At 49.6% G+C, this 12,770-nt stretch overlaps 2 protein-coding genes across 3 annotated transcripts in view; one reads left to right on the forward strand and one right to left on the reverse strand.

Moving 5' to 3' along the window:
- Nucleotides 1-226: 226 nt before the first annotated feature.
- Nucleotides 227-12,033, reverse strand: LOC309818816 (dehydrogenase/reductase SDR family member 4-like). Of its 2 annotated transcripts, none has more exons than XM_082648764.1 (9): nt 11,925-12,033; nt 11,653-11,813; nt 10,405-10,582; nt 6,022-6,123; nt 3,693-3,763; nt 3,546-3,597; nt 3,055-3,242; nt 2,607-2,662; nt 227-744 (listed from the first exon to the last, which is right to left on the reverse strand). In XM_082648764.1, exons 2-8 carry the CDS (start codon nt 11,781-11,783, stop codon nt 2,629-2,631), a joined length of 756 nt encoding a protein of 251 aa, XP_082504890.1. In that variant the 5' UTR covers nt 11,784-11,813; nt 11,925-12,033; the 3' UTR covers nt 227-744; nt 2,607-2,628. The 2 variants fall into 2 exon arrangements, with proteins under 2 accessions (XP_082504890.1, XP_082504889.1); XM_082648763.1 differs by having other exon boundaries at nt 3,108-3,242; nt 11,925-12,031.
- Nucleotides 11,452-12,770, forward strand: part of LOC309818817 (uncharacterized protein) — an 85,354-nt gene continuing 84,035 nt past the window's right edge. The window contains exon 1 of the transcript XR_014296382.1: nt 11,452-11,596. The gene's annotated coding sequence lies outside the window, so the exon portion shown is untranslated. The remainder of the gene's footprint in view (nt 11,597-12,770) is intronic.

The following is a 12,770-nucleotide window of genomic DNA, read 5'->3' on the forward strand; positions in this document are numbered from 1 at the left end:
GGGAATTCCCGTGCCACTTCCTCCCAGCTGGCAGCTCTGCAAACACCTCCACACCCAGCATTACGCTCAGGTCCTGGAGGCAGGGAGGAGGGGTAGGAGGATCCAGACTCAGTATCTGGGGGGATCTTAGGGGAATCCAGTCCACTCACATTTATGCTCTCTGCTCGGCTACCACACCTATGCACCCTACACTGAAAAACGAACACACTGATTCAAAGCATCGTGATGATCTGTATTTTATTTGGACCTCATTTGCGAGTTGTTAATTTCCAACCCTGTTCCTTCCACTCCAGGTTCCTTCTCTCCCATCTCCCTCAAATTCCTCTGATGCCCAGAAAAAAAATATTAGTCTTTGCCGCCGTAGACTAAGCCCTCTCAGCAGGCCTGCCCTGTGCTCTCAAGGGAAGTCTTTATCCAAGGCCACAGCAACAGTGAGAATCTTCATAACCACACCTTGACCCCAGAGAATGCTGGAGCTTTCCACAGGGCAGAATTGATATGGGGGGGGTGGTTAGGGTGTAAGGTGAGCAGTACGCTAGGCAGAGGTGGGAAAGGCCAGTAGATGGATGCTGGAACAGGACCCAGGAGATGGAGCCCAATCTCTGTGCTGGTGGATGTTCTCCAGGTCCTCAGAGGCGGGATGGCATCCCTCCAGCCACCACCACTGTCTCCCCAGTGATATAGCTGGCGTCTTCGGAGCAAAGGAAAGATACGATGCCCGCACAGTCCTCTGGCTTGCCTATCCTGGGGAGGAGGGGAAAAAAAGAAGGGAGTAAAAATCAACCTGGGAATGAAATTTGCTTAATCAAGAAGTATCAGGTGATTTTTCAGGACCAGTGTACTGCCCATAGGGTAGGGGCAGTAATAGGGTTACCATGAATATAAGCTGTTATAGTTCAGTATAAGCATTAATACTGTACTCTGCAAAAACCACTGCACATTATATTCATATAATATATACTTTGTTTTTTAGAGAACTCAGGACATCAAAATCCAAAGTTATATAGATAACCTGGTGAGCAGCTATTTCACTCTTCAGAGAATTTGTTTCACATGTGTGCATACTATTCGAATGTCAGGGAGTCTGTGAGACGGTAAATGATTTGTTTAAAACGATTCCATTTGTACAGCTTCAATTCACAGACACCTTTTTCAGGAATCTATTTTTGTCCCTTAAAGTCATTTTGTGAGACTGTGCTAATTCTCAGTGTTTGTATCAGTGATCGCATTGTTAGGGAACACTTCAACCTAACTGCTATAGAATGCTCTAGAGGTGGGTAGAGTGGGTACCTCAAACCTAGAAGGCTTGGATTAGTGGTTCTCCATCCTAGCTGCACACTGTAGTCGTCCGAGAGGCTTAACTCTCCCCACCCCCACCCCCGCCAAAGATGCCTAGGTTCTACCTCGGACCAATTGAAAAAGAATCTCTGGGAGTGGGGTCTGAGCATCTGTGGTTTCACAAGCACCCCAGCTAACGTGCATCCAACACTGAGAAGCATGGGGCCGGATCATTCACTACGGCTCAAGGGTGACAATACCCTGACTTATTAATGAGTTGTGAACTAGGCCAGCAGCTCATGCCTGACCTCAGAATGGCTTTGGGAGCACTTGCGGGTGTCTCCCCCCTCAAGCAGGCATTGCTGATGTGTGTCCTTGAGGAGACAAGGCGGAGGAGCTAAAGACAAGAGAGTTCCCAGAAGCCAGAAGCTGGAGAGAGGCAGGGAACTTAGAGGAAAGAGAGCCAGATGAAGGTACCTGAACAGTTCGGCCAACCCTTTGGGGAAGAGGCTAGCTTTCTTAGGCAAGGGGAGTTTGGGGACTTGGTAAAGCTCTTCATTCCTTTTATTTGGATTGTAGGATCGCTAACCTGAGCTTTGGACACATGACTTTTTATTCAAGGGGAACTAATAAAAGCATGTTTTGGTTTTGGTTTTGGTCCCTCATCCTTAGGGATGCCCAGAGGTGGAGGCAAACACCCAGGTGGAGAGAGGGGTCAGGGCCTCCCCCAGGGCTCTGCTCTGCTAAACCTGGATGCCTCTGTGTTTCGTTTTTGCAGTGGAAGCAGACTCCTTGCACACGCCACTGTAGTAATGCTGTGTTCAAGAACTTGTGAAATCTGTGTGTTTGAAGCAGAGGAAAGCATGCCTGTGTTGTCTGCAGGACCGAGAGTCAGCAAGCCGTGGGCTGTGAGGGACCATCTTTATCCCTCCTTGCCCTCCCCTGTGACAGCCTTACCTTTTTTTTTTTAATTAATTTATTTAATTTATTTATTTTTGGCTGTGTTGGGTCTTTGTTGCTGTGCACGGGCTTTCTCTAGTTGCAGCGAGCGGGGGCTACTCTTTGTTGCAGTGCGCAGGCTTCTCATTGCAGTGGCTTCTCTTGTTGTGGAGCACAGGCTCTAGGCGCGTGGGTTTCAGTAGTTGTGGCATGCAGGCTCAGTAGTTGTGGCTTGCGGGCTCTAGAGTGCAGGCTCAGTAGTCGTGGCGCACTGGCTTAGTTGCTCCGCAGCATGTGGGATCTTCCTGGACCAGGGCTCGAACCCAAGTCCCCTCCATTGGCAGGTGGATTCTCAACCACTGTGCCACCAGGGAAGCCCCCAGCCTTACCTTTTGATCTGCATGGTTGCTTTTAGGCTCTCCAGTGTTTCCTGGTCATCCCACAACTGCAGGAAAAAGGGAAATCTCTTCCTGTGAGGGACGGCGAGGGGAGAAACTGCCTGCCCTCACATCAATTGAAAGGGCGATGGAGAGGCACCCCCTGCACTTCCTAGACCTTCCCAGCTCCCAGTCTCTACCCTCTTCCCTCTTCTGCTCCATTCTCTTCAAGTTCTAGTGAGGCATTTTCCTGGCTCGCCCCAGGTCTCACCTACTTAAGGAGATATGAAATGGCCTGAGTGGTATCTGAATTCCTCAGTCTCACTGTGCACCTCAGGAAAGGATCATGTGGGGGTCTGGTCTGGACACATGGCTGGTATGGAGTGGGGATATGGAAAAGTGCAGAGATGGGGGGTAGAAGTGGTTGGGAGCTCAGGACCAAGGAGCTGGGCTTTTCTACCTGAGAAGATGCCTTTTAGGGTCCCAGTGGGATGCAGGACTCCCCTTCCTCACCATACGGCTGAAGCTAGTCTTGATGAGTCCAGGTGCCAGGCAGTTCACCCTAATGTTGCTTTGGGCCAGCTCTACGGCCAGGTTCTTGGTGAGGCCCAGCAAGGCTGTTTTACTAACATTGTAAGGGCCCAGGCCCTGGGGAAAGGAGAGAATGGGTTATTCTCTTCAATTCCAGTTCATTCTTGGTTCTTAACATAAGATATAAAGGGTTATAAACAGATAATAGGGTATCTCTTGTAATGGAGGGTCCCAGTTAGAAAACTGTCTTGTGATTAAACCTCCCCTTGGTTAGTGTTTGTAGAGGCAAGACCTCTATTTTGTTGGAAGGTACTTGGTGATGTGATTCCAAAAGGGGAGACAAATGTCTTAGGGTGACTGGAAGGGTAGAAGGTACAAGATGGAGGAAGGGATAAAAGTAGCAGAAAAGGAGGTGCTTACAGGAAATGGTCTGTAGGCTCCTACGGAGGCCACGATCACCACTGAGCCGCCTCTGGAAAAAGAACAGAATGACCCTCTTCCCATGGACACCCTCCCCTCAGCCTTCATGGGGCCCATCGAACACAGGCTCCCTCTTGCTCTCTGTACCCTCGTTTCTCCATCTCTGGCACCACTGCCTTTGTGATCAGGGCTGTGGCCTTCACATTAATGTCCAGAATCTGAAATAGAGAGAAGAGGGGGAGCGGCATGAGGGAAGAGGGCGGCACAAGGCAGGGCAATGGGGAGTGAGAGTGCGGTTCCCAGGATTTGTTTGTTAGGGCTGGCAGAGATCCTAGGGGTGATCTACTTGGCCTTACAAGTGAAGAAACCGAGGCCCAGGGAGAGGTGGCTTTCCCCGGTTTATTCAGTTAGAGGATGACACATTAGGTTCGGGTGCGGAAGAATGGAGCCCGGTTCAGCTAGTTTCCTAAGTATGGTTTGACCCAGAATGGGGCTGAACTCTCAGGGCTGCCTTGGACGTGAGCTGGATTTTCGGTGTGTCTTCCAACTAGGGAGAGCCTGGAATTGGACGGCTTCCTGGACCTGCCCCGGAGTGCGCCGTGTTTCTCGGGGGAAATGTGGCCGGACCTCAGGCACTTGGGGCCGTTCCAGCACTTTTCTGGCTTCTGAGCTTAGGGAGTGAGATGCTCTTGGCCCTCCAGGATGGATTGTCTGGCTGGACATGTATTGGCAAGTGGGATCGTGAGGAGGCACTTCTGGGGGAGCTGGAACATAGTCTACAATCAAAACCCCACATGTGTAATTGAAAACAAATGCGTGACCCTTGTTTACATTGTTCCAGGCACTGCTGGGATAGTCCCCTCCCATACCCCCCATGCAACTTCTTATTTAGAAAATGTTCACTCTTACAGAAAAGTTGAAATAGAACGACAATGAATATCCAGATATCCTTTACCTACATTTACCAACGGTTCACATTTTGTACCATTTGCCCTAGCTATGTACCTATGCAGTTTTTTCCTTCCCCTTGGAAGGTAAGTTGCAGACATGCTAATGCTCTAGCCCTAAAGACTTCAGCATTATTTCCAAAGACTAAGGATGTTCTTCCACACCACCATCCATTATCACACCCTAGAAATTTAACATTGATAATCATGATTTTACCTAATATACTGTCTATAATAAAACTTCCCCAATTGTCCCCCAAATGTCCTTATTTTTTTTAAAGTCCAAGGTTCAATCAAGGATCAACCATTGCATTTAGATTTGATATACTGTGATATTAAAAAAAAAGCCAACTAAACCGGTTTGCAGGGCAGAAATAGAGACACAGATGTAGAGAACAAACGTATGGACATCAAGGGGGGAAAGTGGCAGGGGTGGTGGTGGTGGTGTGATGAATTGGGAGATTGGGATTGACATGTATACACTGATGTGTATAAAATGTATGACTAATAAGAACCTGCTGTATAAAAAATAAAATAAAATTCAAAAAAAAGCCAACTAAAAAGAAAAATTACTAGTTTTATAACTGATTTTCATGTGGTCTCTGTTCAGACTGCTCATGAAAGATGTTTCTCTACTTTGAAGAATATCAGTCAGGAACTGATTCACTGAAGAGCATTTTGGCACTTTGGTCTCTATGTCTGTGAAACACTGATAAACGAGAATAGTTTAGTATCCTTAAACTTCAGTGTTGAGAAATTATGGATGACGTCAGGGTAAAAAGCAAAACCATGGGAGATCATGAAAAATTTAGCATTTTCAAATCAGGTGGGACTATTAACTTCAGTAAAGAAAGACAAATATTTTAATTAAGGCTTTATAATTAAAGAATGTAGGTGTGTGAAATATATTATAAATATAATGTAATTGTACACATTCACATGAAAACTAATATTCTCGTTCTTGAATTTAGACATCTGGATCTCAGATGTTCTAGACATTGGAGTTACAAAGGAAAAAGCGCAGGTCTTTTTAAAAGGCTGTATGTTATAAAGCAGCAACTTAGTTAATTTCATGAGCATTGATATTTCACTTAACTAGCAGCTATTAAAGTTTTCCAACTAATGAAAAATCATTCTTTTTTGGCAGCTGAAAAGGGGAGGGGTGGCGGGTAAGTCTGAGCGTACTAGTTATTGGCATATTAGCTGCCCTGTCTGCTGGAAATAAACCAGGAAGAAGAGCCTGGATAAGCCCACGGGGTCGGGGGTGGGGGAGATGGGGAAGGGAGGCAGAAGACGGGTTAGCAAGGAGCAAATGAAGACAAAACTGGGGAGAAGCAGAAATGAAAGAGAAGGGCAGGGACAGAGGAAGCCCCCCACCCCGCCATTCGCCCTTTACCAGGTGCACTGCAGGCGTGTGGCAAATTGCAAGGATCCCTCACATTTACACTGCACTTGACAAATACATTCTAAAAGCAGACTGAGTGTGTGTCTTCTGAGGCCCACCCCCTGCTGCTCTCATCCCGTCTCACCTTGTCCCATACCTCCTCGGTGACATCCATTAAGTTTCCAAAGAAAGGCATGACGGCAGCATTGGAGACCAGGATGTCCACGCCCCCGTGAAGGTTCACAGCCTAGAGAGGAGTAAGGTCTGAGTTAGGGCTGCAGGACAATAAGGGAAGTGCATTTACCAGTGTCGATAAAGAATTCCTTCTTAGGAACCGTTGTCAAAATGACCTCTTTTCCTTAAAACATTTTCTCTCCAAAACACCCCAAGCTCTGCTGCTAAAACATTTAAGGTCGTCTCATTTCTTTGGCAGTCTTTTCTTCCTGCCCCCACTTCTGAGGCTGTCACTGACCCTTTTTTCTTTAGACTTTCCCTTTGGGATCTCCTTTATTCTCATGGCCTCAGCTCTCACCTCAAAGTCCATTTCTAGACCCTTCCTCTTTTTTCCCAGCCCCATTTCTCCCAGTGCTTACTGTCCAGTTCTCCTTGAATGAGTTACCATTATCTCAAACTCAGCCTGTCTACACGTACCTGAACGGAGAAACAAGTTTAAATAGACCTATAGGGACTTCCCTGGTGGCGCAGTAGTTAAGAATCCGCCTGCCAATGCAGGGAACATGGGTTTGAGCCCTGGTCTGGGAGGATCCCACATGCCGCGGAGCAACTAAGCCCGTGTGCCACAACTACTGAGCCTGCGCTCTAGAGCCCGCGAGCCACAACTACTGAGCCCGTGTGCCACAACTACTGAAGCCCACGTGCCTAGAGCCCGTGCTCTGCAACAGGAGAAGCCACCGCAATGAGAAGCCCATGCACCACAACAAAGAGTAGCCCCCACTCGCCACAACTAGAGAAAGCCCATGCAGTCACGAAGAATGAACGCAGCCAAAAAAAAAAAAATTAGACCTATAGAAAGTTGCCACTCGGGCCTTTGAGATCACCTAGCCCAATGTCCTCATGGTGAAGGTGATGAAACTGAGGTCCAGGGAAGTTAATTTCTTAAGGTCATATAGCTCAGTAATGACATATCAGGGCCAGCTAAGAAGAGGAGGCCTGCTCATTCAGTCTCTGGGAAAGGTGAAGTGATTTGCTCAGGGCACAAGGCTAGTTAGTGGTGGCAGAACTTACACTCTAACCCAGAGCTAATTCATAAGAGTCCTTCAAAAGTGCGTCGGGGTCACTATGAAACTGGCTACCCAGGAGAGCCAGGATGGAGAAGATGCCGGCCTGGGCTTAAAGCAGTTTCACACTCGGTTATGAAGCCATTTCTCCCTTCCCCCCACCCCTTGCTTTTATTTTTTTGGCCTGGAGGCATGGAAGATTCAAGGCAGAAACTGAGATTTAAACTGGGAAAACTAAGAGAGGCAACATCTCACCTCCTTAATAAATTGTAAGTATGTGGTGAAGACACATGCTGGAGTAACGAGTAGCCAAACAATCTGCCAACATGATGCCATGCTGCAACCAGACTTCGCATTGGCCCAGAATTGGGAATTTTGATGCCTTGGGCAAGCGGCACTAAATGGGCCCTCCACCAACTTTGTGCTTCCGGATTTGGCACACAGAGGTGTGTTATTAACAATCTGCTAGCTCCTGTTTTAACTAATTATTCTTGCTAACTAGGTGCAAAGCTCAGTTGCTTCCACACTACTGAGGGGATGCCTGGGCTGTCAACATGTAAATTGAACAAATTTTAAAATCACATAATCTTTGCAAACCTGTATCAATAGTCTCTTGGCACTCTCTAAATTTTGATGTCCCAGCACAAAATCCCAGTCACCTGCCTTGGCTCTGTGTAAGTTTCATGATGAGGAAAACACGGTATGCATTAGAAAGTGATGTGTGCTGGGCCGTGTGCGGGTGTGTTTGGGGGTGGGGAGATAGTGGATTGCAGCAGAGCCGCCTGGAGCGCTTTCCCACTTCTGCTGTGTATCCTGTCCCCTTCTTTTTCTAGGCCTATCAGCATAGAGAGGAGGGAAGGCTGGCTTTTGCCTGAACAGACAGAGAACACTGGAAAATTAATGGCAAAGCTACTATGACCACCCAGGTGTCTTCTAAGGCTTGCTCTAAATTGTGTGATTGCTACTCTGTGTTCTGACAGGTCCATTTTTTATTTTTTTAATAAATGTATTTCTTTTATTTATTTATTTTTGGCTTTGTTGCGTCTTCCTTGTGGTGCACGGGCGTCTCATTATGGTGGCTTCTCTTGCTGCAGAGCACAGCCTCTGGGCGTGCGGGCTCAGTAATTGTGGCCTGCGGGCTCAGTAATTGTGGCACGCGGGCTCTAGAGCACAGGCTCAGTAGTTGTGGAGCCCCAGCTTAGTTGCACGCGGCATGTGGGATCTTCCCGGACCAGGGATTGAACCCGTGTCCCCTGCACTGGCAGGCGAATTCCCAACCACTGCTCCACCAGAGAAGCCCAGTTCTATTTTTTTTTAAAAAGTAGAATCAAGTGGAAAAGCAGCTAATCTGGTTTCGGCTCATGACACCTTTGAGAAGCTTTGAGGTGCAGATTAGGAGGCCACTGGGGAGTAACCATCCTCAGGGCAGCAGATTCCCTCATCACAGGTAGTGGCTGGCAATAGGCAGGACGCATCTCAAACTGCTAACAAGTATCCTATCATTCTCCACTTGACACTGGCCAGTCAAACTACTTGAGAGTCAATTTTGATTCATCTCTCCTATTTCCTATTTCTTGACACCAGCCAGGAAAAAAAAAAATCTTGGTTGGTTCCCACTAAATGTCTCTTGGGCGCATCTGTTCTGGTCCTACTGCCACTGCTCTTACCTAAGTGACAGCACCAGCTTCCTCCCTGATGTCCTTGGCTCAGAGTCTTCTTTTCTCCAATATATCCTTCCTCCCAGTGCCAGATTATTGTCCTTTAATAACCATTTTCACCTTGCTCAAAACCTCACATGGCTTCTTATTTCCTCCAAGAATGTCTAAACTCCTTTGGGAGGCCACAGAGGCCCCTGTCCCCCATCCTTCCCACCCGGCCCATTTCCTACCAGCCCTCTCAAGCCTGTGCTCTCTCTCTGCTGTGGGTTCACAATGCTCCCCTCTCCCCTTCCGTCCCTGCTTGGCTGTCTGCTCATTTTGCAGGGTCATCTGGAATCCTGGCCCTATGCCATCTGCCCAGCCCCACGCACTCTTCAAGGTCTAGTTCAAACCCCGCTTCTGGGCCAGAGCTGCAGGATGGGTAAAGTGGACCTGGTGAGGGTCCAGAGGTCATTTTCCCAGCAGGATTTTGACACTAAGTGGCCACGTACATGTCATACAGCTAGTCACTAGTTGGCCCAGGATCCCAGGTGGCTCCCTCACCCTGAGGATCAAGGTCTCAATCTCAGGCTCTGTCCAGCTGCCTATGCCAGGCAAGGTGGCTTTCTTGGACCCCCAGTTGGCTCTCTCCAGTGCACATCTGAGCATTTGCCAAATGACTCCTGACAAATGGAATAACCTTATGCTGTCTACTACACCACCACCTACCATCATTTCATGTCCTCCTTGTCTAAGATTACCCAAATTATTTCACCATCTTTCATTCTGTTAGCACAATATCCTTTGCTTTCCATTCTCGGACAGATTCTCCCTTTTACTCCAAGAAGTAAAGGGTGTGCCCTGAGCCTAGGGAAGAGCAGCCTCCTTTGCAAAATGTTCATATTTTCTTGCGCAGCTGGAAGACTGGTGCCAAGCACCAGCTCTGACACTGGCTTAGACACTGTCTCTGAGGCTAAAGTCCAAGTGGGCACCTAACGCCTGACCTGATGGGGAAACGCCTGGTAGTCTGTAGGCAGCTTGGCAATTCTGGGTTGGCTCACAGCTCTTCTCTTACTACCTGTGGGACCTTGTGATGTTGATCCAGCTTTCTGAACCAGTCTTTAAACAGGGAGACTAATCCTGGCCTTGCTTGGGTTGTTGTTTGGAGAGAGCCTGCAAAAGGCTCAAAACAAAGTGCATGGCACACAGTAGGTGGTTGAAACCTGATGGGCTGCCTCCTGTAGGTTCCCGGAGACTGGACTTTATAAGCTGAAAAGCAGGGATTGATGGTTTATTAGCTCAGAGTGGGAATACCTATTTTGCAATTGTATTTACCCTTTTTATCTGCCCAATTAGATTGGAAAGCCAGGACCAGCTGTTTTTTTTTGGGGGGGTGCCCCAAGGCACAATGCAGGGTTGAAACAGTAGCGTGTTTTTTTGATTCTCTGACTGAGATGGGATGATTCTCAGAGGCAGGACAGAAAGGCACACAATAAAAATGTGCTGGTGGACTGGAGTGGGTATGCAGATCGCACTGGTGTGTTTTAGTTAACAGTGCTGGCTTGGATTACACCCGTGTTGTCCAGGAAAGCCTGCTCAGGCTGGCTCCCTTCTGCTACCTCCTGGCTCTGCGCCCATATCCTTGCTGCTCACCGTGGCTACCAGCCGCTCTCGGTCTTCGCCCTTCCCCACATGGCACACGGTGCCCGTCACACTCAGCCCCTCCCCGTGCAGCATTGCCACTGCCCGATCCACGTTCTTCTGCTTCCGGCTGCTGACCACCACGTGGGCCCCATCCTGGGCCAGACGCCGGGCGATGACGAAACCGATCCTGTGGGCAGAGAGAGATAAGGACTTTTAAGTTGGTACAGGAAAAGAGCGTGAGAGCGTGGGCTCCTGAATCAGACTGCCTGGGCTTTGAATTCCAGCTTTCTCTCTGTAGGACCCCCATGTGTTACATAGGGTTAATGACACAGCCATTACCATACAGATGGACATGCTTAGCATATTTTTGGCACTGGTTTACTTATTTTTCTTATGGTTTTGGCCTTCAGTCTAGGTTCCCAGGAAGTGATATCACCTTCCACAGGTGCCACCACGGGTCACAGTCCCCATACCCTGTAGGGACTGAGGAGAGAGAGATGAGCTAGGGGTATAACAAGCAGCAGCTATTTCCGTGACTGGAGGGTCTCAGGTACATGTGAAACTGGGGGTCTCCAGTTACAAACGTAAATTTTTTACATACTCCCCTGGGAGAAAGGGTTACACATTTTGCATTTAGCCATTAGCATTTCCCATTCACTTGTATTTTAGATTTGTGAAGAGCTGGCATCTAGCAGGGTTCTGTGGGAGTGAGAAACAGGGTAGACAACAGTGGTTGGTGAGACACGGGCTGGGCAAGAGAGGCCAAAATGTACTGAACTAAACAAGAATGTGGACACAGGGCTTTCGTGTCCCCTCTAGGTAGGGGCGCAGTTCTATGAGACTAGTGGGGTGCCAAAATGGGGTGCCTGGATCATTTCCACCGTCGGTGCAGGCAGTGGATAGGATTTTTGGAATCTGGACTGTCCTGGAATTCCGGCGTCTGGTCTTCCCAGACTCTAGGTGGAGCTAGTTGACCCGGGCAGCCCAGAACCCTGGGAGATGGGATTGACGGGGGGCGGGCAGCACCCAGGTGGCACAGTCGAGCCAGAGGCAGCAGTGACAAGAGGGCCGGCAATTGCAAGGTTGGGGGGGAGGCGATTCCGAGGGGACTGCAGGCCAACCACGTAGTTCCTTTCTTCCCGGCCCGACTCTGGCCACACGTGACGCCTGAAGATGGGGCACGGGAGGCCAAGGACAAGGGGTTAGTACCTGTTTGCAGACAGCGGGGGCCTCCGAGACTCGGGCTCGGGCACTCACCCGTCAGTGGAGGCCGTTACTAGGGCCACCTTATTCTCAAGCGGGTTCCGGCGCGCCACCGCGGAGCTGGCCATCCGCACGGACTTCCACGTCCGCGCACAGGGACGCAACAGTAGCCCTGCCTTTTGCATGGAGGCGGCCGGTTCAGGGTTCTGCGCCGCCTAGGGGAAGTGACAGAGGGGCGGGGTGAGGGGCAGGGCGAGGGGCGAGCCACCTTCCCGCCCGGCTGCCCGCTCGGAAGCCAGATCCCCTCCCCGCTCCCAGCTCCCCACCAGTTCTAGAGCGGGACAGCTCGTCCCGCTTCGCGCGGGCCCTTGGCGCAGGGAGCCGGCTGTGGCCGCGGCGCCCCTCAGTCCCCTGCTCGGCCCGGCCGGCCGGTGTGGGACGGTTCCGTCGGTTCCGGTTCCCTGGAGGGCTGCTCCCGCCTCCGGGAGTCCGTTAGACTTCCCTGTCCTCCCGCCCCTCCTTCCACATCTGCTTGCCCACGTCTTTTCTTGGGGGAGAGGGGACTTTGAGTTGGTTGCTTTTCCCTCCCAGAACCTCAAGATGGACTTTGTTTTCCAAGAAAGTCTGGGTCCACATTTGTGACAGCCCACAGGAGGGCAAATATTTTGAGATTGCCCATGGGGGTGAGACCCGTAGCCCCCATGGAGCCCACCACGTGAGGGTCTCAGGTGAGGCTGCAGGAGCCTGGGAGAGACACGAAGAGGGGAGCAGCTGGGTAGGCCTGCCCTGCCCTTCACTCTGGCTCAAGTTCTCCTCCATCCCCACAGGCCTGGAGGGCAGATTCTGATCACCAGTGGTAACCAGTGTGCAGAATTAAAGATCCTGATGGGACAGGATCTCTTATACCCTCCACTGCAAGGGGACTTCTCCATTTTCAGGCCCCAGTGGTAGCAAGGAGGCTAGAGAGTCCCCCAACAAGTGGTGGAAATTCGGAGAACTCAGGAGCACTCAAGTTCTCCATAATCACTATGTCCCCAGGTCTTAGCCTCCATTCTAGTTCAATAAATATTTGTTGAATGTAAAAGCACTTTATAAACTGTAAACTACTAAACACATAAGTAATTATTGCCACCATAAAATAATTATTATGTCCGCCACAGGCCAGGCTCTTC

This window comes from Grampus griseus, assembly GCF_964374135.1.
Source record: "Grampus griseus genome assembly, chromosome: 2".
Classification (NCBI taxonomy): Eukaryota; Metazoa; Chordata; class Mammalia; order Artiodactyla; family Delphinidae; genus Grampus; species Grampus griseus.

Coding starts and splice junctions, on each gene's coding strand:
- LOC309818816 (XM_082648763.1), bottom strand. CDS start 11,783: ATGCAAAAGGCAGGGCTACTGTTGCGTCCCTGTGCGCGGACGTGGAAG. Junction 10,583..11,652: donor GTAACGGCCTCCACTGACGG/GTGAGTGCCCGA, acceptor CTCTGCCCACAG/GATCGGTTTCGTCATCGCCC. Junction 745..2,606: donor GCAACCATGCAGATCAAAAG/GTAAGGCTGGGG, acceptor CCTCCTCCCCAG/GATAGGCAAGCCAGAGGACT.